The 25,601-nt window shown below is 38.4% G+C and overlaps 1 protein-coding gene across 1 annotated transcript in view; it reads right to left on the bottom strand.

The window, feature by feature from the left end:
* Positions 1–25,601, bottom strand: part of LOC140166723 (E3 ubiquitin-protein ligase rnf213-alpha-like) — a 123,215-nt gene that overhangs the window by 10,883 nt on the left and 86,731 nt on the right. The window contains exons 30-40 of the mRNA XM_072190221.1: positions 23,744–23,932; positions 22,866–23,144; positions 22,422–22,539; positions 17,925–18,164; positions 16,636–16,806; positions 13,981–14,097; positions 11,406–11,516; positions 10,527–10,580; positions 9,427–9,624; positions 7,386–7,482; positions 6,151–6,185 (exon numbers count right to left, since the gene is read on the bottom strand). Of these exons, the coding sequence (XP_072046322.1) occupies positions 6,151–6,185; positions 7,386–7,482; positions 9,427–9,624; positions 10,527–10,580; positions 11,406–11,516; positions 13,981–14,097; positions 16,636–16,806; positions 17,925–18,164; positions 22,422–22,539; positions 22,866–23,144; positions 23,744–23,932 (1,609 nt within the window). The remainder of the gene's footprint in view (positions 1–6,150; positions 6,186–7,385; positions 7,483–9,426; positions 9,625–10,526; positions 10,581–11,405; positions 11,517–13,980; positions 14,098–16,635; positions 16,807–17,924; positions 18,165–22,421; positions 22,540–22,865; positions 23,145–23,743; positions 23,933–25,601) is intronic.

Genomic DNA, 25,601 nt, shown 5'->3' with positions numbered 1-25,601 from the left:
GCTATTCTTTTTTATGGTCATTTTAGTGACTAAAATGGCCCAAAATGAGGGTTTTTCAATATTGCTGTCCATTTCTAATCATCACCCCCATAGACTTTACATGTAAAATAAAAACGCCCATAAAAATTGATAGCATTTAGTTCAGATGTAAAATTCTCACAAAATGCTTTTGAGTGATTACAAAAATAATTAAATACTTTTAATTCAGGGGCTATGTGCAAATGTTTTCTTGTATTTCTTGTGCAATGACATATAGGTCCTTTCACAATAAAATGTCCATCTGAAACAAAGGTGGCCTTAGGAACAACAGCATAGCCAGCATTTTAGTGTGCGGGAGTAAAGCCAAACTCTGTCCCCATTTGTCAATTTTGACCTTTTTCAGTCATTTTAATGACATACTCCGATCCCGATCCCCATTTTCATCACTGGAAATTTCTGTGTTGGGGATGCAACTTTCCCCTAGCTCCCAATGCCACTGCTCAGGAGGGAGGCAAGGTGCTGAGGTTATTCTGCATATAAATTGTTAATGAATAATAAATAAATGAATGGGCACCAAATATCTTCAGGTATAAACTGACAGGAATATTAGCAGTAATAAATATTTGTCTTTAGGCATGTCCACACAGAGGAATTTTTGCTTGAGCAAAGCGGCTCTCGGACAAAAACTTGGGGGGAAATCTACCATGTGAATGCTCTCAAGGATTCCAATGACTAAGTTTACCCCAAATTTATCTGTGTCTGTTAATTAGTTAAATAAATGTAGGCTTCAAGACATCCAAATTGCACCTGCATTGCTGAAAAGCCACCCAATTTTTTTTCTTAACCATCTGTTTCTGTGGGACAGGAAATTGTTGGAAGTCTCAGGGAAAATCTTCAAAAGTTACCCATTTGGGCTACCAAACCATGAGCTTGGCAACCCTGAATACTTTGTCCTTGTCAAGCACTTGAACAAACACTCTACTGTTGACATTAGGTTTTAGTGGTTTATGCATATTTAAGAGCTTTAGAATTTTACAATCTCACATAAAAAATAATTACTATGTAAAACTATCCTCACAAATATCTGAGAGGTCTCTGCAAAAATACACATGCTCCAAATCTAAACCTCCATAAAACACAGTAACATCATTGGCAAAGCTAAAGTGTAAACATGTAACATATGACTTATATTGCTTAAAACACCAAGGTTAAACCTGGTATAGCATGTAAGAAATCTAGGAATGAGATTATTCTTGTGAAACTGCACAATTTTTCGTGACAAATTGCTCGAAAAAGCACACTTCCTGTCCATTTTTCCCAGCAAAATAAGTAACTTTCATGAACAAACTTGCAAAGATCGCCACCTCAAATTACCAGCTCCATTACTCAAACGATGTAGCAAGAGAAAGAAAAAAACATAGAGAAATCCGGATCATGCCTATAGCCTCAATTTCTTTGCAAATTGAGCCAAAAATGAAAGAAAACATCATTAAAAACATATGTGCCAATTTTCAAAAAAATGACCAAAAATCACTATACGCCACTATGGAATACAGCCAACGAATTATATAAATAATAATGACACCTGCATACATGTAATACATCAAAACTGTTTAAAATCACTAAAAATGGCAAGTGCAAAAGGATAACTACTGATTAATAAAATATGGCACTGGACTATTCGCAAACCTGGATGTTCTGACAGGTATTTTTGATATTGCACTTGAATTGCGGAGATTTCTACCATGGGCTTCAAACCTAGTGGGGGGAATGAGATGACTAGTATGAGCATTGGTTGATAGCCCTTCGGCAAATGAATGACAGAGTAATTCTCTTCTGTTAGTTAAAAAATCAAGATTGCACGAAGTAATTGCATCATCATAAGATGTATAGTTCCAACCAAGTATTGTCCTACATGCCTGTTTTTGGATTCTTTCAATATCAGCAGATTGTTTTGATGTAATACTTGAGTGCCAAACCACAGCAGCATATTCGAGATTTGGTCTAAGTTAACTTTTGAGAACAATGGTGAGCTCATCTTGAGAGAAGCCAAATTTTTTAAAAGTGCGAAGCATAAAAAGACGCCTATTAGCTCTGGTTAGCATATCATTAACCTGGGCGTCCCATTTAAGGTCATTTTGTAACCAGAGACTGAGCACTTTTGCTTTGTCAACATAAGGAAGAGGCTCATTACCAATTCTCAAATCTGTGTGTAGTGGCTCTGATCTACCAAAATTAACAAGAAGAGCCTGGCATTTGGATGGATTTAATTTAAGGCTATTGTTTTTGGCCCACTCAGTAAAATCATTCAAATCATCTTGAAGACAGCCTTTAACATTACGATGACGGTTCTCACCAAAGGTCATGTCATCAACATATTTCCAGTATTGTGATTTGGCATCTGTGGCAGCATCATTAATAACAATTTGGAATCCAATAGGACCCAGTTTTGTGCCTTGAGGAACCCCCCTTTGACCGTAACATACTCAGATAAAGAATCATTCAATTTCACACACTGCTGTCTGTTGTGCAAAAAATCACGAATCCATGGCACAATGGTTCTTCTCACACCAACTTCGATCATTTTCTCAATTAACAAGGTGTGATTGATAAGATCGAACACAATTAAAACACAAATAGTCAAAGGGTGTAAAGTGGAAACCCATAATGGTAATCTGTTGGTAAACTGCTGCATTGAACAACGTGCATACTGAGCAGTTTGCCCTGCATTGATATTAATATATACGTATAGATACTTATTTCAATTCAAAATGCCAAACTGTTAACAAATTTCATAAATGCGATCAATGCGTCATTCCTTTTGTAGTCAAACATTCTCAATTGGTATAGCCAATGTAAACGAACGTCACGCTTCATGAGATGCGGCCTAAAAACCATAAAAGGTCGATTTTGGACCATTTTGTCATTATGGTAAACTGATGCACTTTGCCGTTTCCACTATACAGGTTTACACTTTCCCCGATACCTGACTACTATAAAAGACCAAAACTGGTTACTTCGATTGCGAAATACCAGCGGCGCAACGGCTTAGTCCTTTGACTCGTAATCTTTTGACTATTGATTGATGCAAATGGTTCGAGTCCCCATGGGGGTCTATTTTTTTCTTTAAGTGTATTCAATTGTTGTTTTCTTTTTATTTCTTTTTTTTCTCACCGCAAAAGCATATTTTATTATAAATAATATTCAGAAATGAGTTGTTTCAAATTGTTACATCATAATCTTTCTGATTCGTTTGGATAGGCCTATACTCAGCAAACACAAGTTTTACAGAAAACATTTACATGTTGGGTTATATTATAAAGGGTACAGAACGTTTTAATAAAATTCAAAAACATGCTGCAAAACATTGTAATATTTTTAAAAATTATATTTATATGTTTTTGAATTATGAGACAAAAACGAGATTTGATTCAGTATCATACAGTAGAGAGTCATAATTACGAAATGTGTGTTATTTAGCATAGGAGGTGTTTTCAGTGACCATTCCCTAAATAATCCAACTTCTTTATCAACAATTTTATTATGATTCAAAGGGATATTATATACTCCCAAATTGTGTGCAATATGAAGCTCATACAACATTTTGTTTTTAAGTTATGGGACAAAATGACATTTTAGAGCAGTTTAGAGCCATAATTACTTAAAGCGTGTGTAGTTTAGCATAGGGGTGGTTTCAGTGACCACTCCCTAAATAAACCAATTTCTTTATCAACAATTTTGTTATGATTCCAAAGCATCAGGGGTGGAATTTCGTAAAGTGCCACATGAGTCCAAGTGGATTCTCGCAAGAGAGTTTTGCGAGAGTCCGTGGATTCCCGTAAATGGATTCTCGTTGTACAATATTGCGGGAGTCCAAAAGGTATTATATGAAGAGCTTTGTTTCAAAACCCCTTACATCCACTTTTGACTTTTTGAGAAAAACAGCTTTTTTTAATTGTGCAAGTATTACTGGTTCGATTTGATTCAATTTGGGTTTGGATAAAGTGTTGATGAATAGAAACTAAAAGAATAGGTTTGGTACAATTTTGAAGCCTTCCTATTTATTTTATTATATCTTTTATATCGTGCCTTTTGTGGATGTAAGGGCTTTTGCAACAAAACAAATTTACCCCTTTTCTAGAAACCACCTTTGCAATCATATTTGAGCCCATTTGTTTGCACTACTTTATGTAACTTGACTAATGCTTTCAAAATCAAAAAGAAAAATCGAAATGTCTCATTTACTTTTTTAATTATGAATTTTTAATTAAATTCGGGAAAATCATTTTTTGAGTATTTCCGATGCTACACCTTTTGTTAATTAAAATGATTTTTTTCAAAAATAGTGACCCAAAAACAGTTCCCTTTGGTTTTAATAGGTAAAGAACATTCCATGCTACTAGTATACATCAAAAAATTAAAACAAAACAATTCTATATTCATTTTATGTTCAGATTTCGGAAATTCCTAAGATTTCCCAAACGGAAATATACCATATCTCCGGAAGAGAAAGTGGTATGAAGGTCAAACAACCACCAAAATGTGTATTTTTACCCACACTATAATGTCATATCAATAACTCAATTTCAGCCAAAAGTGGATGTAAGGGGTTTTGAAACAAAGCTCTTCATATGTAGGCCTACGTAAAATGCAGTCAAACAAACAAACTAACAAATAAACTAACAAAGTTAAGTTTTTAATATATGTGTCATCATACTCTCACTTCCATATATGTCATTGCATCTTTGGCGACTTTTCCTTTATATTTTGCAGGCTTTGAGTTTTAAGGCGTGTTGAACTTAAACGTAAGTTCGCTGAGCCGATCATTTCCAGCGCGAGTCCACATGGACTCTCGCAATAGGACTTTTACGGGAGTCTCTGCGAGAGTCGACTCTCGGACTCTCGCCGAAATTCCACCCCTGAAGCATATAATCCACTCTCAAATCGTGTGCAATATGAAGCTCATATGACATTCCGTTTTTGAGTTATGACACAAAAACGAAATTTAGATGAAATATTTTGCATTCGGTAGAGACAATCAACGAAAAATGTCTTGGAACGCTTGCATGTAAATAACGGAAAACTGTCACCCCCTCTCCCCCGTGCAATGTTGAGAAATACCAAAGTCTTCAGCGGTTTCCCAATGTGTTCCAACATTGATTGATGGGGAGAGGGGAAGGGTAAATCATTGTTGTAGATGTCATGTTTGTTCCCAGGCAAAATATACGTCCTTTCCATGATCATATGAAATTCTGCACGGAATTTCGACAGAGTATATCAAGCGTTCCAAGGACTTTTTTCGTAGATTGTAGTTCAAGTGTAAAGGTATCAAACATATTCAGCAGATTAAGTTTCAAGAAAAGTGGCCAATGTGATGCCTTAAGTGACTATTAGAAATGGTTATTACAGCCCATTTTTGTAACTTGAACATTTTATTTAGATATATTTTGCACATATCACCACCATATTAAAGCACCATGCCCATAATTTATGCGGTAAAGGATTGGAATACACAATATAAAGAATACCACATATGTCCTGGCATAAAATGTTTCCAGTTAATTGTTGAGGATACCAATGTTCCTAGAGATTGTTTTTGGTATTGAATCAATGTGATTTTTCCATGTCAAGTTTTCATCAATGATAACCCTCATGAATTGAAATGAAACATTATCAAGTATGTAATGAATTTGATTCTTACAACTGGTATTTTGAAAGAGTCTCCATTTATTGTCACACTGCAAAAACAAGTGTTTATATTTAAACACCATATTGTGTTTATTAGAGTAACACTTAATAAACACATAATTCATGTTAATGGTCTAACACTAATGTTCATAAATTAACACTTGGTGTTATATTACAAACACCAATGTTTGTAATATAACACCAAGTGTTAATTTATGAACATTAGTGTTAGAACCATTAACATTAGTGTTAGACCATTAACATGAATTATGTGTTTATTAAGTGTTGCTCTAATAAACACAATATGGTGTTTAAATATAAACACTTGTTTTTGCAGTGCAGTAACCATGTAAAGCACACCACCTTTGAATTTTATCACTATATATTCAGCTTTAAAAAGCAATTAGGACAAAAATTTCTCAATTTTATATGAACTGTTTTGTTTAGAAGAGGAAGTCATGAACATGATTTTTCAAAACTTACATCTCCAATGGTATAAAGATGACCATTTGGACATTCTGTAAGATAAAATTTTAAACAGATAAAATAAGAGTAAATGCATTGAAATTTCATATTCAAAATCTCAATTGAGTTCTTAATAATTAGCTACCTAAAACCCATGTCAGTCTGCTCTACATTACTTACTTTTGAAGGAGCATATTATTGGAGCAAAACACAATGAGGCAACATACTGGGACACTGGGGAAAGTCAAGAATAGGCCTGAAAAGGGAGGAAAGGGGTCAGAGAGGTCCATAAAACATTCTAAATTGACAGAAAAGTTACTGGCTTTATGGTGTTCACACATAGGGAGGCTAACTTCATACCTGAACTACAAATATGGGGCTCAGTCTGATTAGGTATAACCTCTATTTCTATTTCCTGAAATCAACATTTTTAAAGAAATCTTTAAGAGGTTCACTATGTTTGCAGAAACTCATAATAATAAATTTCATATTGTCAAAACCTATTATATTTTACTGACTTGACAATTTTGACCACCCAAGATGGTTGTCAGGTCAGTAAAATATACATGTAATTGATTTTGACCAGATAAAATTTATATTATATATATATTTTAAAGACAGACAGTATAATCACAGGCAGAATTTTAAATGAATGAACACAACATGACAAACGCCCATATCCTGCCACTCAACCATGACAAACTGTCCACAGGGAGGTCACTGGACGGCACCCAGTGGAGGAATACACACGTCTAATATGGCACACTGCATTCTTTCATTTGAAATTCTCACTGTAAGCCCTCCACTGTTTCATTAATTTAATAATTATATCATAAAATTGGGCAAATACCCATTATACATACGAGATAAAAATAATGAAACTTCTTTCTAACTAGAATTAAGTTGACACTACTAATGAATCGGTTAACAGTTAGATCATGAAATTGAGTCTGTAGCCCATTTGGCTTCCTCAAGGTTGTGCCATCAGTACTTTGTCACAGTTATAATTTATATCAAGCGTGTACAAATGCATTGCCTTTGATCGTGTGTGTAAACATGCCAGTTCTTATGCATGCAATTAAATACTAGTATGCACTACACTAAAGTGTGCACTCTGCTGATGTCACTGCCTCAAGGAAACCAAATGGAATTACTTGCCATATTAGCTGCCTTTGCCTTAACAGGTATAGGCTTCCCTTGTTTCACATTCTGTGCTCTTCAGGAATAATTGGGAAAATACTGAGATTACTTACCATACCAAGCATATGTTTCTCCTCTTCTACCTGCCTCATCAATCGCTCTCTTAACTTCCATTCTGTGATCTTCAGGCATTGTTGGTAGATAAGAATTCTGGGCAAATACAACAATATTAAGTCAAATTAGAAATCAAGCATCTTTGATCATATGGTATATTGTTTACCAAATGCAATATACCTTTTGGCATAACTATGTCTCGTGTATTATGTCAGGGCCATTGCTGTTAGTAGATCACTTCTTGAGATTGAAGGGTTTCTGGGTATTTTATTTGTCACAATATATTTGTTATCAGTCTGTAGGACACCCGGGGACATCTGAGCAGGACATCTACAAAAGGTCATGACCAAGAGTGTTTGCTACATTCTAACTTACACATTTCTGAACATAGTATGGAATGGCAGAATCAAACATTGCAAAAAGATTTTTGACAGAGGTAGAAGCATGAATATAATGAAATGAATATTGGCCACCGGAAGATAACTTTTAAGTAAATTTGGTTTTCTTAAGTACCAGCGTGATTATGGAGTGTTTGAGAGTGTCAGGAAACACTTCTGACAAAAGAGAACAATTAACAATTGTTGATGGGTACCAAAATGATAAAATTGGTTTTATAAGCCATGAAAAGAATGGTGTCCAAAGAGCAAGCTTTGTTTAACATTTTACAGATAATTTCAGTAACATCACAGGTTGAGAGTGATTTAAAGCAATGCATATTATCACATGCTTTGTTTATCAGCAAACTCTTCACCGACTTTGTCCTTCTGAATGGTAAGTGCGTCATTAGCCTACGCCGGAGCGAGTCTTGCGCTGCCAGGTGCCTCCTAATGTATCTTTCCTGCTGGATGTTGTCATCATACCACAGAAACCAAGATTCCTAATTTTTTGGGTCGGTCTCTGAGGGCAACCAAACATATTTTTTGGGCCTAATCCATACAGAGACATACTAGATAGAAATTGTTTTGTGTCCCATATGAATGTTCAATCTCAAATTGTTTGGCACTGATCAAAGCATACTATGGGTATGTACAACATACAGGCCTTGCCATCTAGATTTTAAAGGTGAGTGGTTAATCACTCGCTAGCATGATGTTAGGCGAGTGGTTGAATCACTCTCTAGTAATAGGCGAGCTGTTAACGTCGTAGTTGAGAGTATAAATGCTTTTTACTGGAGCTGCATTTATTCAACAATCATCAGATCATAATAAAAACACTGAATTAACACCTCTTAACTCAACTGCCTCTTATTTAAGGGAATAAGTTAAATGAATTTTTGAAAAGCATTCAACTGCATGTGAAAAAGTGCTTGGCTCCTGGGTTTGACTTTTCTTGTCATGAAAAATTGGAGGACACAAACAGTCTTGAAATTTCAAATTCAAGATCATTCATACCAATATGAAACATGCACTGTCATGACTGTTGACACCCTTTCGTTCATTCTCAGGGATCAGTCAAGATTACTAGGAAAATTTTCACAGGAAAATTTTCTGGACACGTGACACCCATGGGCGCAGACATATTAGCATTATGGAATGTGACCCCGAGCACAGCGGGTGGTCTTCCAATGTATTTCAATAGGAAGAATTTCTCCTTGGATGCAAAATAAGTTACTTGTCGGAAGTTAATAATGTTATAACAAGAGTTTCTGTAGATAAATATTTTTTTCCGTAGGTAAATATTTTTAAAATTACATTTTGATGATATTGTGAAGAAATTGAGATTGCATGATTTTGAATAATTTTGCAATGCACGAATTTCTATCGAAACTGCGGCCAAAACACTTTTCCAATTCAAAATAACCAAGACTTGAATAGCGAGGTCACCACCGGGGGTCAGGGATCAGGCTCGGGGTTACACTCACATTGATACGCATTGGTCACGTATCCAGAAAATTTTCCCGTGAAAATTTACCTATTAATCTTGACTGGGGATTAAGGCCAGTTTATTACGATAAACGAATTGCTCGTCTCAAACGTAAAGGCCTGAACATATGTAAAACTTTACAGAGATGAAAATGACAATTACCTTTCGTACACTTACCTTCATCAGGTTTGGTTTCTGCAATAGATTGACCAATGGACTTACATCTGAGTTACCCTGGCTACAGTTAAAGGTGATGATAGCATGCATCACCATAGCAACCAATGATTGATGGAAGATACTTTGTCCTGGTGATGCAACTAGTTGGTCACAGGCACCACTCATGTAAATGTTGTCAATCAGACTCACTGCAAATACCTGTGACATAAACATATATTTGTGTTTTTGGGTTGATAAAACAATTTTCTTTGTTTGTTTTCTCATATATGTGACCAACTCCAACAAAACCCGGAACAAGTCGCCAGGCATATTTTTGAGTTATAGGCCATTAAAGATGACATCCCCCCAAACATAATCAAATTTTGGAATTCTTAAGTTCATGGTATTTGACCTTGGGACTGAGTGGACTTTCAAATCCTTGAAAATACTTATCAAAATGAGGTTTATTTAATCAATAATTGACAGTTGAACTATGACAATCCCTATTCAATCCCGTGCAAAGCAGGAAACTAATTAGTTTCTCAGAATAGCAGTTCAGCAAAAATTTCAAGGAATCATTTACAAAATTAGCCATATCTTGAAAAGTATTGATGCTATGTATATAATTTTGGTATCATTTTGAAGCTCATTGCTTACATTTTTATTCAAATCATGAAATGGCTAAAATGCGACTTGTTCCTGGTTCCTGGTTTTGTCAGAACGGGTCACATATACATAAACTGGCCATCTATAAACAATGTAGTGTAATTTCTTCAAGATTATAGCACTGCCAATACAGATATCATAATTGGTTCATTTCCTCCATGACCACCCTCTTGCTGAAGATCATCAGGGATAAACATCATCCCCTCAATCATGTCAATCCTAAAAGCAGAGAGAGAAAAGAGTGGGTAATCTGAAAATATTCCTAAAATTTGGCAATTACTGATTTTTGTTTTGAAGGGGTGGGGCATATAGGTAGGCAAGGCCCATTTGTTTGGCAGGGTGTGTCTCCATGGCACTGCCACCCCATAGAACTGCCACTGAATATTACAATATGCATGATCAATGAATAAATAATTCAATTTCTGTAGTGAAATATTTGTAACAGGAATATATACCTTTTGCCTAACAACAGTGTGTGTCTCAATGTAGCTCTTTATGTCATCTCTCACCTGTGTGGAAAAACAGAAATATTTTGTGTGTTGGTATTTATATTTTTTACATTGTCAAAGAAAACTACGTACATAAAGATGTTAAGGCCAGAGTAATGGAAGACACATTCGTCCACGACCGAATTTGAGATTTTTTGATATTTATCAACACTAAGATGTATTCTTTCACTTGAAACTGATAAACTACAACTTGCTAATATTTATTCGTATTTTTGCTTGATTTATTTCACTCTTTTCAACTCTAAAAAGTCACATGGCTCAAGACAGCTTAGTAAATTGGTGGGAAATAATGAGTCAGAAATGCGCGAATGCGAAATATTGTGATTACGCGCGCGATTTAGAACCTTCAGATCATACTTTTCCAGCTTTAGTAATTTTACTTAAATAATAGTTTATTTCTGCAGGTAATACATTGATCTTATATATAGAAAATGAGTCAAGGAAGCCACTGCTCACATTTCCATTTCCATATGTATTGCAGTAATTAGGTTATGACAAATAATAGGCTAAAATAAAAGGTTTTCACTATTTCCCCTTCCCAGAAAAAATCATGCACATGGGGAAAAGAAACCCCATTACAATGAGCTTTGTGATCTCTCATGTTGCCTTAAAGCAGGACAATAGATTCAATTAGACTGAAAAACTCAAAACTTTATACAAAGGTTCATTACATTTATAGCAACAATATGAATGGGATGGCTTTTATCGTCGGACTGTATAAATCAGGTGGTTGACCACTAGACTGGCAATCCAGAGGTTACTGTTTAGAATTCTGCTTCAGCCAATTTTATTTGTTACCCTTCATTTATTTATATTTTTTCTTACTTGTTGGGTTATTAGTAGATCTTGCTGAGAACCATACATCATGGTAACCTCTCTATATAGTGACAGCATGAAAATATACTCTCTCTGTTCAGCCAGCTGCTGATTGCATCCCTAAACAAAGCAACCAGAAAGGAATATTATAACAATGAAACACAACTAAACCATAACCTCATAACTGGAAAGTTAACCCTAATGGAGGAAAAATTTACACCCAAGAGTCATGTGTAAAATACTTCACTGAATCAGAAACATCAAGCAATAGTAGCTTCCTAATACATTTTTGATGTTGTCAAACAGACTCAGCAAAAAGTTAAAGGACTCAATTAACCATTGAGAACATAACAAAATGAATGAAAAGTAACATTTTTTAAAATGATGTTACCCTAACACTCCCGGTACTACAAATTACTATGTGATATATCCACTGCCCAAGCATGCATCCCACATTGAAATTTCTCTCAACATATAAGAAAAAATGCATGCAAATTTTAGTCTTTAGTACACATATTACTTGCAGAAAAAAAGCATTGATAACATCATGTTAATGTTTCAAATTTCACATCACCAAATAGAAACATGATTAAGTGCCCTTAATTTACTGCCTGTTTCAATTCTCAGAAAAAAACATTAACAGTATTAATTAAGCATTAAAATGAGCAGAAATCTGCATGAATTTTCTTAATTTGGATTGGTTATGATTAGTAATGTTAAATCCTGCAAGTGTACCACAAATAAGGGAGATTAATTGTTAATGATTTCAAGTAGCCTTTTTCTTCTGTTTTCTGTATAGAAACTCTAGCATGACTTTGCATGTTGTGATGTGCCTTGAGTAATTTAATTTGATGATTTATCTTTGTTTACAATTAAAATCTATTTCATGAGACATTTTAGGGATTCCCCTTTCTTGCAGCAACTTGATCAAAAACAAATTGAATCATTTCTAATTTTGGATCATATGGGAATTCCCCTGAGATTGTAAAGTAAAGAATGACATCATGGGAAAAACCCACAGGAAGTGATGTCATGTGAAAGGTTAATGTTATAATTAAGGCTTGGGAATTTCCAAGATCACATTTGGCTATTAATATTTGGGATTTCCCACTGCTTGGTATATAAGAAAATGTAAACATAATTCTTCACAGTTTATATTGTTGATCTGGGCTAGCTAGCTAATATGCTTACAGTCCGATTCCTTCAAAGAAAGGAAATTGCGAAACAGAATTATTTTACGTAGTCAAAGCACTACTACCTGCCAGTGTTGTCGGAGAAGATCTACAATACGTCAAAAAGCGTACTTGTTCCAAGAAAGGAATATATATTCTTCTGTCGACTTGCTGAAGTCTAGTTTATGCATAGATTATCTAAATATGATGATCTATGGTTTTTGATCCAACACAACTGTCAATATAAGTGGGGACAACTGCATCACAGTCCTGCTTCCTGAAGATATTGTGTGAAAGGTGGAAATAGCACCATTTTTGGAGAAAGCAGCGCAAGGAGATATATTTTGGAGAAAGCAGCGCAAGGAGATATATTTTTTGGAGAAAGCAGCGCAAGAAGATAAATGATTGGAGAAAGCAGCATCATTTTCGGTGCAAGGATTTCATACGCAAGGATATTTATAAACACAAGTGTACAATGGACTTCGCTGATTTTCGCAGGACAAGTGAATAAGGATATATACATCAGTCGTCCAGAACATTGCAAGAACTCTAGGATCACCAGTTAAGTACTGATAGAATAAAACTGTAATTGTGTGATTTTATTGTATATGCGATATTGTTATATGTACCAATCATACTTTGTTTTCAATTAAAGACTTAGATTTTGTTAGCTTAATCAACAGTGTATTTGTGTTGTGCATTTGTGTGAATTTGGGTAAAAGGTGATTTTGGCCTTGAGTCAGTACGACTCGTAACAATGTTCATAGGTAATTCCCAGACTTAAGACTTTAAGGGCCAGTCATAACCTATTATTTTTCCTAGTCGGAGGGGTCAGGCAAGGGCTAACTTGAACCATCCTAGTCGCTCCTGTGAAGAAAATATGTTTTCTTAACCCTAACACACCTGAGTACTACAAAATACTACTTGATATATGCACTGTTTGTGCGTGCATCCCACATGGTGTGATGACGCAATCGCCCTAAGTGATATATAGGCACAGTTTCGCTGGCCAGCGAAGCCCAAGACCCATGGCAAAGTTGTCAGTGGTTGGCATGCGAGGGGTCTCGGGTTGAATCCCACCCGAGCAAACAACTTCTTTCTTTGTTTCTCTCTTTATTCCTTCTTTCTTTCCCTTTCCATCGCCAAAAAGCCCCTGGCGGGTTAGGGTTAAGGTCTATGGGACTTTGGTAGTGTGAAAACATATTTCCATCACTGTTGGTTAATTCTTGGGACAATGAACAGGCTAATATTTTTGATTTATTTTAATGGGAAAAAATCTATGTAATGTGTAAAAAACTGCTGCCAGTAATTATTATTAGTATACTGCCACTGGAAACAGACTTGTTTATTGTTTTGGCAGATACATGTTTGTTTTTATGTGAATGTTTCTTGTATAACTCTAATTGCTCTACCTCGAGGGTCTTATCCAAAGCTTTATACTGTCTAGTAATGGCTGCCTGTGCCATGGCTTCACGAATGCTACAGTAAGCATCACCACAAACCACAAATCTATCAGGACATTCCTCATTCTGTGAAATAAAGTGGGAATCAGAAGAAAGCAAAAATTAATCAATTAAAATTGTGTCCTGATGATTGACCTGATGATTAGAAAAAAGTCAATACTTCAAGGATGAGGAATTCTTCATTGCAGCATCACCACATAACTTAACCCACCTTTCAAGCACCACTTTGTTCACTGGCACTGATGAAATTGTACTATCTTCATCCATAAGGAACCTGGGTATATCCTTTGATAAGATCATTGAACATATCATCTAATATATCACTGCTCTTTGCAAGTCTCTAAATTTTGTTTTGCTTGTAACAATGAAATGAAAGGCCTTAAAGTCCCATTCACTGACCCCAGAGGGCACATCAAAAAATTTTGGTGGGTATGTTCCCTCGGAATTTTGAGGTGGTGGGTCTTTGGGAGCTGATGGTGTACCGGTAAAAGGGGATCTTTTGGAGCTGCAAACAGTCAAAATCAAGGATCTTTCTTGGCTTTCTGGTTGAAAATCGCCTGAAAAAACCCAGAAATATGACGAATGAGCAATTTGGGAGTCTTTAGAGCTGTAATTATCAATATCAAGGGTCTTTCGGAGCTCTGTTTTGGTCAAATATAGGGGGTCTTTCAGAGCTGCGAAATCCAAAAAGGGGGGTCTTTCCGGGGGAACATACCTGTATGGTAATTTGTGTTGAGTGCCCCCCCCACCCCCGGGTTCACTGATCCCAGCAAAAGTATGAAAAAATCAAAATTGTGTATAAATCCCTTAAAAGTGAAGGGTAAATCATTAAAATTGTCATTAGGTATTTCTGAAATGAAAAACTTGAACAAAAAACAAGGAAACAGCATTATTGACAAAGATGAAGCCACATTGAAATACCATACAGGTATGCTTGTAACAATGAAATGAAAGGCCTTAAAGTCCCATTCACTGACCCCAGAGGGCACATCAAAAAATTTTGGTGGGTATGTTCCTCGGAATTTTGAGGTGGTGGGTCTTTGGGAGCTGATGGTGTACCGGTAAAGGGGATCTTTTGGAGCTGCAAACAGTCAAAATCAAGGATCTTTCTTGGCTTTCTGGTTGAAAATCGCCTGAAAAAACCCAGAAATATGACGAATGAGCAATTTGGGAGTCTTTAGAGCTGTAATTATCAATATCAAGGGTCTTTCGGAGCTCTGTTTTGGTCAAATATAGGGGTCTTTCAGAGCTGCGAAATCCAAAAGGGGGTCTTTCGGGGAACATACCTGTATGGTAATTTGTGTTGAGTGCCCCCCCACCCCGGGTTCACTGATCCCAGCAAAAGTATGAAAAAATCAAAATTGTGTATAAATCCCTTAAAAGTGAAGGGTAAATCATTAAAATTGTCATTAGGTATTTCTGAAATGAAAAACTTGAACAAAAAACAAGGAAACAGCATTATTGACAAAGATGAAGCCACATTGAAATACATGTATCCAATTTATATACTGTCAGTATATAAATTACAAATTACAGATTCATGTAAAATGTCTTATTTTGTCTTTCATACACAGCTTTCTGCTGTACTACTAGCAGGCTATGTTAGCACATCTATGACAATGACAAAGGTACCAAAATCTGACTTTTGATGATTTTTATGATCGTTCAGATGAGCAAATCACTGAATGGGCCTTTAATTGTTTGTCCAAATTGGACTATGCCAATGCACTGCTTGCTGAATACAAGACTGGTAATGTATGTTACACCTCCAGTGTTTGCAAAACAAAGCAGCTTGCATTATTTACCTCAGGCTTCCATGTCACACACACTCAGCTTCAACCTTACTAGACACTTTATTAGCTGCATGTTGACAAACAAATCATGTTCAAAGTTTGTATGTTTTCAAAACTGTGCATAATCATGTGGACTATAGCTACCTCACAAATAGCCTCAGTATTCAAAAGCCATTTCGAATCAATTAAACCACTAAGCTCTGGATGTAAATCGTCTAGGGACCCCAAAATACAACAGGAGGTTCGGTGATGGAGCAGTTAGTGTCTAATTGTCTATGATCCAAACGTTATAATAACTTTCCTGTAGCCACCCGATCATCACCCACTGTTAGTGCCTTTAAATTAATAGATATATTTTGCGAGACTCCCAGTGGAATGCGGTGGATGTACCCCCCCCCCCAGGATTAATGCATAATGGGAAGCAGGGAAAAAGGTAAATATGCAGTGGAACCAGGTGGTGAATATTGCCATCCCGAAAATATTGGGGTGGCAAGGGTAAAAAGAAATGTATTTTTGCATAGACAAAATCCACCATTGGAGTATGATCAGAAATGGCCTCAGGGAGCATCTAGAAATCAACAATTATCAGGCCTATGTTGTGAGATGGTCTGTCTATGTATGCACTCCATTTAACAGCTGTAACACATTGGCACCAAAACAAATATTGCCACTCCAAAAATAATAATGTTCTGCCACCAATGGTTTACCCTACTTGGGCATCATTTGACATAAACAAATAATGTCAACTTATCCAATATTTGCACACATCAATGAAAGGCTGAATCAAAACTCCTTTGATCAAAATCCATACCTGTGGGATCAATTCTTGAGGTATGACCCATTGCAGAATTCTCTGTTGTGACAATGTTTCCAAGGTATTAGTTCCGTAACAATGACAAAGATGGCGTACAAGAAACAGCTGGACTTCTTTGTTGTATTCTAATCCACATATCTCCTGTGCTGCATATAGCAGACCATTCACCTAAATACAGCAATATATAATAGTATACATCTTTAAATACTTTGTGATGTATGAGCCTGCAAAGCTGAAATGATGTGTTTGTCTAATTATTTCTTCAACAAATAGTACAGTATGCAACTTGATTTCTGGCATGCTTTGGATATTCAAATACCACTAGAGAAAGTTTGAAGTATGTATGTACCTTGGAAGAATATACATGTCAGTGGAGTGAGTTTGTATATAGGGTAATTTCGTACAGAAAAAGAGGGAAAGGGTAAAAGAGAAAAGGAGAAAAGAGAAGAGAAAAGGAAGAAAAAGAGAAGAGCAAAAAGTTAAATTACACATAATTGAATAGGCCCATTATTTGCCTAAAAACATGCAGTCATATAAAAAGTATAGTAATTATTTTAGCTTATTTTAGGCATTGCTTGAAGGTGTGTCCTCGGCCAAAAGCCTGTAAAAAGGCTTGTCACATTTCGTCACCAAACTCAGTATTACTCGGACACCCCCCTGTGTATCCATAAAGTGGCCCTTTTCACTTCAGTTTTGGACACCTTACACTTTTTTTTAAAGCAATTTATACAACAATAGTGAAAACTTGTCCACAAATGCCTTCAACTGGGCTGTCATGTCACAAATATTTGGCTTTTACAATTAAAATGTTACACAATAACAGTGCTGAAATCGTCCACCAAAATGGCTTCAATTAGGTTTTCATTTAGGGAGGCACAGACACAGACACCCCCTGCGTCGTACAAACCACCAGAAAATGTTCATTTAAAAATAAAGTGCACCTGAAAGACAATGACACTGAAAACACAAAAATGCACCTACCTCTTAAACTTTTTGAATTGTAAATTTTTGTCATTTTGTGAGACGAGAAAACTGTCAATTGCAACAATTTTGCACTTTTTTAAAACAACACCAATATTATTTGTGCGCATATTAAAAACAAAATCCCATTGATTATGCTTTTCTATCAATGTTTTGCCATGAATAAAGAACTACATTTCCATCATTTTGAAGACTGGGTCTTGGTCTTGGAATCAAACACCAAGGATTCAGATTAGGACGTGGTGGACTTGACTACAGCACTGTTTCATACATTGTGGAAGTGACTAAGCTTAATATGTTCTTACTTGTCTCATATTAACAGACAGTTCTCCATCTTTCTGGTAATATATGTCATACATGAGTTTGGCTGCAGCTACTAGACCAAACCTAACACTAGCAATAGCTATGAGATAATGTATTGTGACGTGTTCATCAGGTTCCTTGTTTTCAAGCCATTGTCTGGCTTCTTGCAGATTTTCAGTTGCCATGACAATGAGACCATGTGTAGGGTTGCTGTGTTTAGCAGCTTGTCTGTGAAATGAGTCCTGCCAACATAAATATAAATCATGTGCAATTTTTAATACAAGATATTCTGTCTTCCATTCCATACATACAAATTTTTAATGTCATTTCTGACATTCTCAGAAAATTTCCTTCAAGAAACATGTGTCACTTTTGACAAAAAGGATTTGATTTTTGAGAAAAACAAGACAAATTGAGCGACAAACTCAAGTCTAAAAAATGAGCTGTGAGTTACTGCACTTTATAGCTAAAGGATGTGGCTATTAAATATGTAAATACTGAATGATGATTTATAACCATTTAAAAATATCCCCACATTTGTTGGAACCCAATTTTCATGGGACCCCTGCATGGGACCCCTGTACATCTTATATCAGCAGGAAGCTAGACCATTTCAAAGTGCTAAATGAGCACAATCAAACAATCTGGTGCAACCTGATACCCAGGAAGGGCAGTGCAACCTGATACCCAGGAAGGGCAGTGCAATCTGATACCCAGGAAGGGCAGTGCAATCTGATACCCAGGAAGGGCAGTGCAATCTGATAACCAGGAAGGGCAGTGCAATCTGATACCCAGGAAGGGCAGTGCAACCTGATACCCAGGAAGGGCAGTGCAACCTGATACCCAGGAAGGGCAGTGCAATCTGATAACCAGGAAGGGCAGTGCAACCTGATAACCAGGAAGGGCAGTGCAACCTGATACCCAGGAAGGGCAGTGCAACCTGATACCCAGGAAGGGCAGTGCAATCTGATAACCAGGAAGGGCAGTGCAACCTGATACTCAGGAAGGGCAGTGCAACCTGATACCCAGGAAGGGCAGTGCAACCTGATACCCAGGAAGGGCAGTGCAACCTGATACCCAGGAAGGGCAGTGCAATCTGAGCATCTCCTCATTCAAATGTGTTGTTTTGCTGTTATTGTATTGTTGTATTTTGAATGAAATAAAGATTGATTGATTGATTGATCTGATAACCAGGAAGGGCAGTGCAACCTGATACCCAGGAAGGGCAGTGCAATCTGATAACCAGGAAGGGCAGTGCAACCTGATACCCAGGAAGGGCAGTGCAACCTGATACCCAGGAAGGGCAGTGCAACCTGATACCCAGGAGGGGCAGTGCAACCTGATACCCAGGAAGGGCAGTGGAATCTGATAACCAGGAAGGGCAGTGCAACCTGATACCCAGGAAGGGCAGTGCAACCTGATACCCAGGAAGGGCAGTGCAACCTGATACCCAGGAGGGGCAGTGCAACCTGATACCCAGGAAGGGCAGTGCAACCTGATACCCAGGAAGGGCAGTGCAATCTGATACCCAGGAAGGGCAGTGCAATCTGATACCCAGGAAGGGCAGTGCAACCTGATACCCAGGAAGGGCAGTGCAACCTGATACCCAGGAAGGGCAGTGCAACCTGATACCCAGGAAGGGCAGTGCAACCTGATACCCAGGAAGGGCAGTGCAATCTGATACCCAGGAAGGGCAGTGCAATCTGATAACCAGGAAGGGCAGTGCAATCTGATAACCAGGAAGGGCAGTGCAATCTGATACCCAGGAAGGGCAGTGCAATCTGATACCCAGGAAGGGCAGTGCAATCTGATACCCAGGAAGGGCAGTGCAACCTGATACCCAGGAAGGGCAGTGCAACCTGATAACCAGGAAGGGCAGTGCAATCTGATACCCAGGAAGGGCAGTGCAATCTGATACCCAGGAAGGGCAGTGCAACCTGATACCCAGGAAGGGCAGTGCAATCTGATAACCAGGAAGGGCAGTGCAATCTGATACCCAGGAAGGGCAGTGCAACCTGATACCCAGGAAGGGCAGTGCAATCTGATACCCAGGAAGGGCAGTGCAATCTGATACCCAGGAAGGGCAGTGCAATCTGATACCCAGGAAGGGCAGTGCAACCTGATACCCAGGAAGGGCAGTGCAACCTGATAACCAGGAAGGGCAGTGCAATCTGATACCCAGGAAGGGCAGTGCAATCTGATACCCAGGAAGGGCAGTGCAACCTGATACCCAGGAAGGGCAGTGCAATCTGATAACCAGGAAGGGCAGTGCAGTCTGATACCCAGGAAGGGCAGTGCAACCTGATACCCAGGAAGGGCAGTGCAATCTGATACCCAGGAAGGGCAGTGCAACCTGATACCCAGGAAGGGCAGTGCAATCTGATAACCAGGAAGGGCAGTGCAACCTGATACCCAGGAAGGGCAGTGCAATCTGATACCCAGGAAGGGCAGTGAAACCTGATACCCCCAATCTGATACCCAGGAAGGGCAGTGCAACCTGATACCCAGGAAAGGCAGTGCAACCTGATACCCAGGAAGGGCAGTGCAACCTGATACCCAGGAGGGGCAGTGCAATCTGATACCCAGGAAGGGCAGTGCAACTTCATACCCAGGAAGGGCAGTGCAACCTGATACCCAGGAAGGGCAGTGCAACCTGATACCCAGGAAGGGCAGTGCAACCTGATACCCAGGAAGGGCAGTGCAACCTGATACCCAGGAAGGGCAGTGCAACCTGATACCCAGGAAGGGCAGTGCAGTCTGATACCCAGGAAGGGCAGTGCAACCTGATACCCAGGAAGGGCAGTGCAACCTGATACCCAGGAAGGGCAGTGCAACCTGATACCCAGGAAGGGCAGTGCAACCTGATACCCAGGAAGGGCAGTGCAACCTGATACCCAGGAAGGGCAGTGCAGTCTGATACCCAGGAAGGGCAGTGCAACCTGATACCCAGGAAGGGCAGTGCAACCTGATACCCAGGAAGGGCAGTGCAACCTGATACCCAGGAAGGGCAGTGCAACCTGATACCCAGGAAGGGCAGTGCAGTCTGATACCCAGGAAGGGCAGTGCAACCTGATACCCAGGAAGGGCAGTGCAACCTGATACCCAGGAAGGGCAGTGCAACCTGATACCCAGGAAGGGCAGTGCAATCTGATACCCAGGAAGGGCAGTGCAACCTGATAACCAGGAAGGGCAGTGCAATCTGATACCCAGGAAGGGCAGTGCAATCTGATAACCAGGAAGGGCAGTGCAATCTGATACCCAGGAAGGGCAGTGCAATCTGATACCCAGGAAGGGCAGTGCAACCTGATAACCAGGAAGGGCAGTGCAATCTGATACCCAGGAAGGGCAGTGCAGTCTGATACCCAGGAAGGGCAGTGCAACCTGATACCCAGGAAGGGCAGTGCAACCTGATACCCAGGAAGGGCAGTGCAACCTGATACCCAGGAAGGGCAGTGCAACCTGATACCCAGGAAGGGCAGTGCAACCTGATACCCAGGAAGGGCAGTGCAACCTGATACCCAGGAAGGGCAGTGCAATCTGATACCCAGGAAGGGCAGTGCAACCTGATAACCAGGAAGGGCAGTGCAATCTGATACCCAGGAAGGGCAGTGCAACCTGATAACCAGGAAGGGCAGTGCAATCTGATACCCAGGAAGGGCAGTGCAATCTGATAACCAGGAAGGGCAGTGCAATCTGATACCCAGGAAGGGCAGTGCAATCTGATACCCAGGAAGGGCAGTGCAACCTGATAACCAGGAAGGGCAGTGCAATCTGATACCCAGGAAGGGCAGTGCAACCTGATAACCAGGAAGGGCAGTGCAATCTGATACCCAGGAAGGGCAGTGCAATCTGATACCCAGGAAGGGCAGTGCAATCTGATACCCAGGAAGGGCAGTGCAACCTGATAACCAGGAAGGGCAGTGCAATATGATACCCAGGAAGGGCAGTGCAACCTGATAACCAGGAAGGGCAGTGCAATCTGATACCCAGGAAGGGCAGTGCAATCTGATAACCAGGAAGGGCAGTGCAATCTGATACCCAGGAAGGGCAGTGCAATCTGATACCCAGGAAGGGCAGTGCAACCTGATAACCAGGAAGGGCAGTGCAATCTGATACCCAGGAAGGGCAGTGCAATCTGATACCCAGGAAGGGCAGTGCAACCAATAAGGCACTCCGTACACACAAGATGGCGACGTTGATGTCACTACCTCTATTGTAGAAGATAGTATCATAGCATCACCTTCTGCTATTGAAAACTGCCAAGTGAGCGAAAAAAATAATGTAGTTTTGAAGATAAAAGCCTGGTGCAGAATTCAGTGTTGTGATGTTGTTCACAGGTACCATCACAATTCTTTGTCAATATTGAATAATCTGGACAAAGTGGATAAGTGGAAAACATCTTATACCCATACATACACCCTGTGTTTCTCTTCTATTTCATATTATCCGCAGATTGGGATTGGGATGATAAACAAACAAATAAATCTTTACTAACATACCTCGAGACACTGTATAAAGAGCTGGCAGACTTCGATGATATCTTGTGTTTTGTGTTGAGCTAGTACATGATGTGCTTGCTCCAAATATTGACTGATATACTTCTGGACTTCTGTCACACTGATGTGATAAAATATTAAACATCAATCAACAATACTGTGATGCAAAGTTTAATATTATTCCTAAATAGTACTGAAATGAAGAGCTCAATATGGAGCAGCAAACCAGGAAAAGTTTAATGGGGTGCCATCTTTGCCCCACTTCCGGGTTTTAGGCGCTAGGGTTAAACCTTGTGACAATACTAGTTTTTATTAAGTTTGCAGGGCCTTATTAATTTTAAGTTATTTAAGTTATAACTAAATTATTATTTTATAATTTTTGTGAAAACAAAACAAACAAAATTAAAATTTGACAGAAATCACATATATTAGAGCTTTAAAACTTACTTTGATTGAAGCAACAGTTGCAGTAACACAGATCTGATGACTGGACTTGGATCAATGCCATCACCCTTGGTTGCTGTAAGTCTCTTTGTTTGCATCCTCCTCCTCTGTTGCTTATCATTGCTATCCTTCATCTCTGTCTCTCTGGTCACATATGTCATGAGTCTTTCCACTACTTCACAGTTTGGTGGCGTTCCTTCAGCAAAGCATAACTGAGATACTACACCCATGAAAAATGCATTGCAACGCTGACGGAAGGAGTTGTACTTCTGTATAGCTTCTCTGAAATGATTTAGTAGATATGACTTGCATAACTAGCATACAATACAGTACACTCCAATATGAGAAGTTATATGTGGTGTAATCAATCAAAATGAGTCAATTGGCATGCAAGTCAAATTTCATCTTTTCATTTTTCAATTAGCGCATATTTTGATCTGTCTTGTATATTTTGATCCATGTTTGATACTCAGCATTCATATTATATTTTCAGTCAAATATTCCCTTTGGCAACTTTACTGAGTATCCTGGTAGCCGTGGTATAGCCAGGATATATTCCATGGAGGGGCAAATTAAAGGGGGGTTCAAATGAATCCAAGGGGTACAATTTGACAAAAATCTGAAATGTCAGTGGTCAGCATCCAATAAAGGGGTGGGATTCCCCCACAAGGGGCACCTTCCCCTTGGAAATGCCACTGATAGATGTAGATGTTCAGGAGCCTTCCCCAATTATTAGCTGAGAATATGCTTTTTTGTTGGTCATAAATTATTACCTTCATGTGAGTTGCTTATAATGTACAATACATCTATACTTTTTATGTTTGATCAGTCCTGTTTAAACATACCCATTTCAATTGACAATTCAGTAAAAAACAACTGACCTATTTTCTGTCTTCACCTCTAACTGATAATCCTCAGCTACATCTTCCTTGCATGCAGGGCATGACCGACTGCTGGTGGTACGGAACCATTTGGTTAGACAGTCTTTGCAGCAGATTTTCCCACACGGCAACTCTATAGGCTGTGTTATGTCAGCTTTATAGCAGAGTGGACAGTCTTCTACTCCCATTCTGCATAAAAGAAAACACAAACAATCAATTTGAAATTAAAGCCATATTATAACATTTGCTGAGGAGGACGCCCTCACTGATTTTTTAAAATTCATATTTTTACACGATTATCTTGTACTTTATTAAACCAATATACCCTGCAAAAATCAAGACTCTAGGTGCTGTAGTTTTGTCAAAATCCGAGATTTTGAATAAAGCGCCGGAACCGGCGTCTTATTATTACGATGGAATTATTAGTCGAACGCATACACGATGTTCATAACACACAGTACGTACACGGCGTATGGGACGGTGATCTACACAACAAAGGGTCGTACCATAACATGACCGAAGGAGTGGTATGTATTGGCGACATACGCGCTGGTAGTAAATTCCAATTTTCTTTGCTTTGCCATAGTTGTTCGGCTCATAAATAAAAGGGGATATATCTGACAGTAAAAACTAACATTTTATGTCAAAGAAATGCTAATCTATTTCGTATGATAATGTTATAATATTGCTTTAAATGAAAAATCATTATCACATGGAGTTCATTTAGGTGTCATTTTGTGATCTGTCTGACCAGAAGAAGTACCCTAAATTCCATTGATAAATTAATATTCATGATATAACATAATAACATTATATACTGCCAAAAAAGTATCCTTACACTTGGACAAATAATCACAATTTCAAAACTGAACGATATTGGGGTAAATTTTTTAATAGATGCACTATCTAATCCTGCACATTATGACACCACATTGAATTCAATGTGACCTCAAGAAGTAAAGTTACAAGCAAATGAATAGAAGAAGGTCCAGTTTTAAAAGTGACAAACTGGCCTATACAAGACGCAAAAAGATTCCAACAAGCGCAACAAAGAGACAACACAGTTTCTTCAATGAAGCGTTATTTAAAGCAGTTTTAATTCAGTTTTTACTTTCTCTGTACTCTTCATAACTTTCATTTTATTTGTCAGATCTTTTGTTTCAGTTTTCTTTTGTTCCTTTTGTTTTAAATTGAAGGTACGCATAAATTAGCCATTCACCACTCACAGTGTAATTTACCCATTACCAACTTCAAAGTAATGCGCCATATTGCCTTAGCTCCAAAGCTGCAGCACCCATATTTATCCAACAGTCAAATATGTTGAAAAATCACTCATGAACTTTCATGTTCATTTATTTTTCAGGTTCAAATTATTGTTAAATTATTCAAATGCTTATATTTACCCCATAACATATTTGAGATTAAACATTGACTTTGTTTTATATTTTACACCCTGCTACGATTGGTACACTCAGTCAGCAGTACTAGTGTTTATGCATGCAGGTCGCTATTAATAGAATCCATGCGTGCATAGCTGACCCCGTTCCCATACACACACACAGCGGCCATGCGAAAGATGGATTTTTAATGTCACAAAAACAAAAGATCCGCCAAATTTGCAAAGGATCCGCCTCACAAGCTTCAGCGCATTCAACGCTACGATAATACGGTCCGTACGGAATGATTTTTCGTATGGGTAAAATACACTGTGCCACTCTCAAACCAGATGTCTAGTTTGTTAGGATTTTTCTTCCAAGTGTAAGGATACTTTTTTGGCACAGTATATTAACCTCATATATAGATTCCTGCTACCTGATTTTTTAAAGGTGTGGCCATTTAAGTAGCTTTGCCCCCATTT

The sequence above is a fragment of the Amphiura filiformis genome, chromosome 12 (assembly GCF_039555335.1).
Source record: "Amphiura filiformis chromosome 12, Afil_fr2py, whole genome shotgun sequence".
NCBI lineage: Eukaryota > Metazoa > Echinodermata > Ophiuroidea > Amphilepidida > Amphiuridae > Amphiura > Amphiura filiformis.
This window is presented reverse-complemented; position numbering and strand designations above follow the sequence as displayed.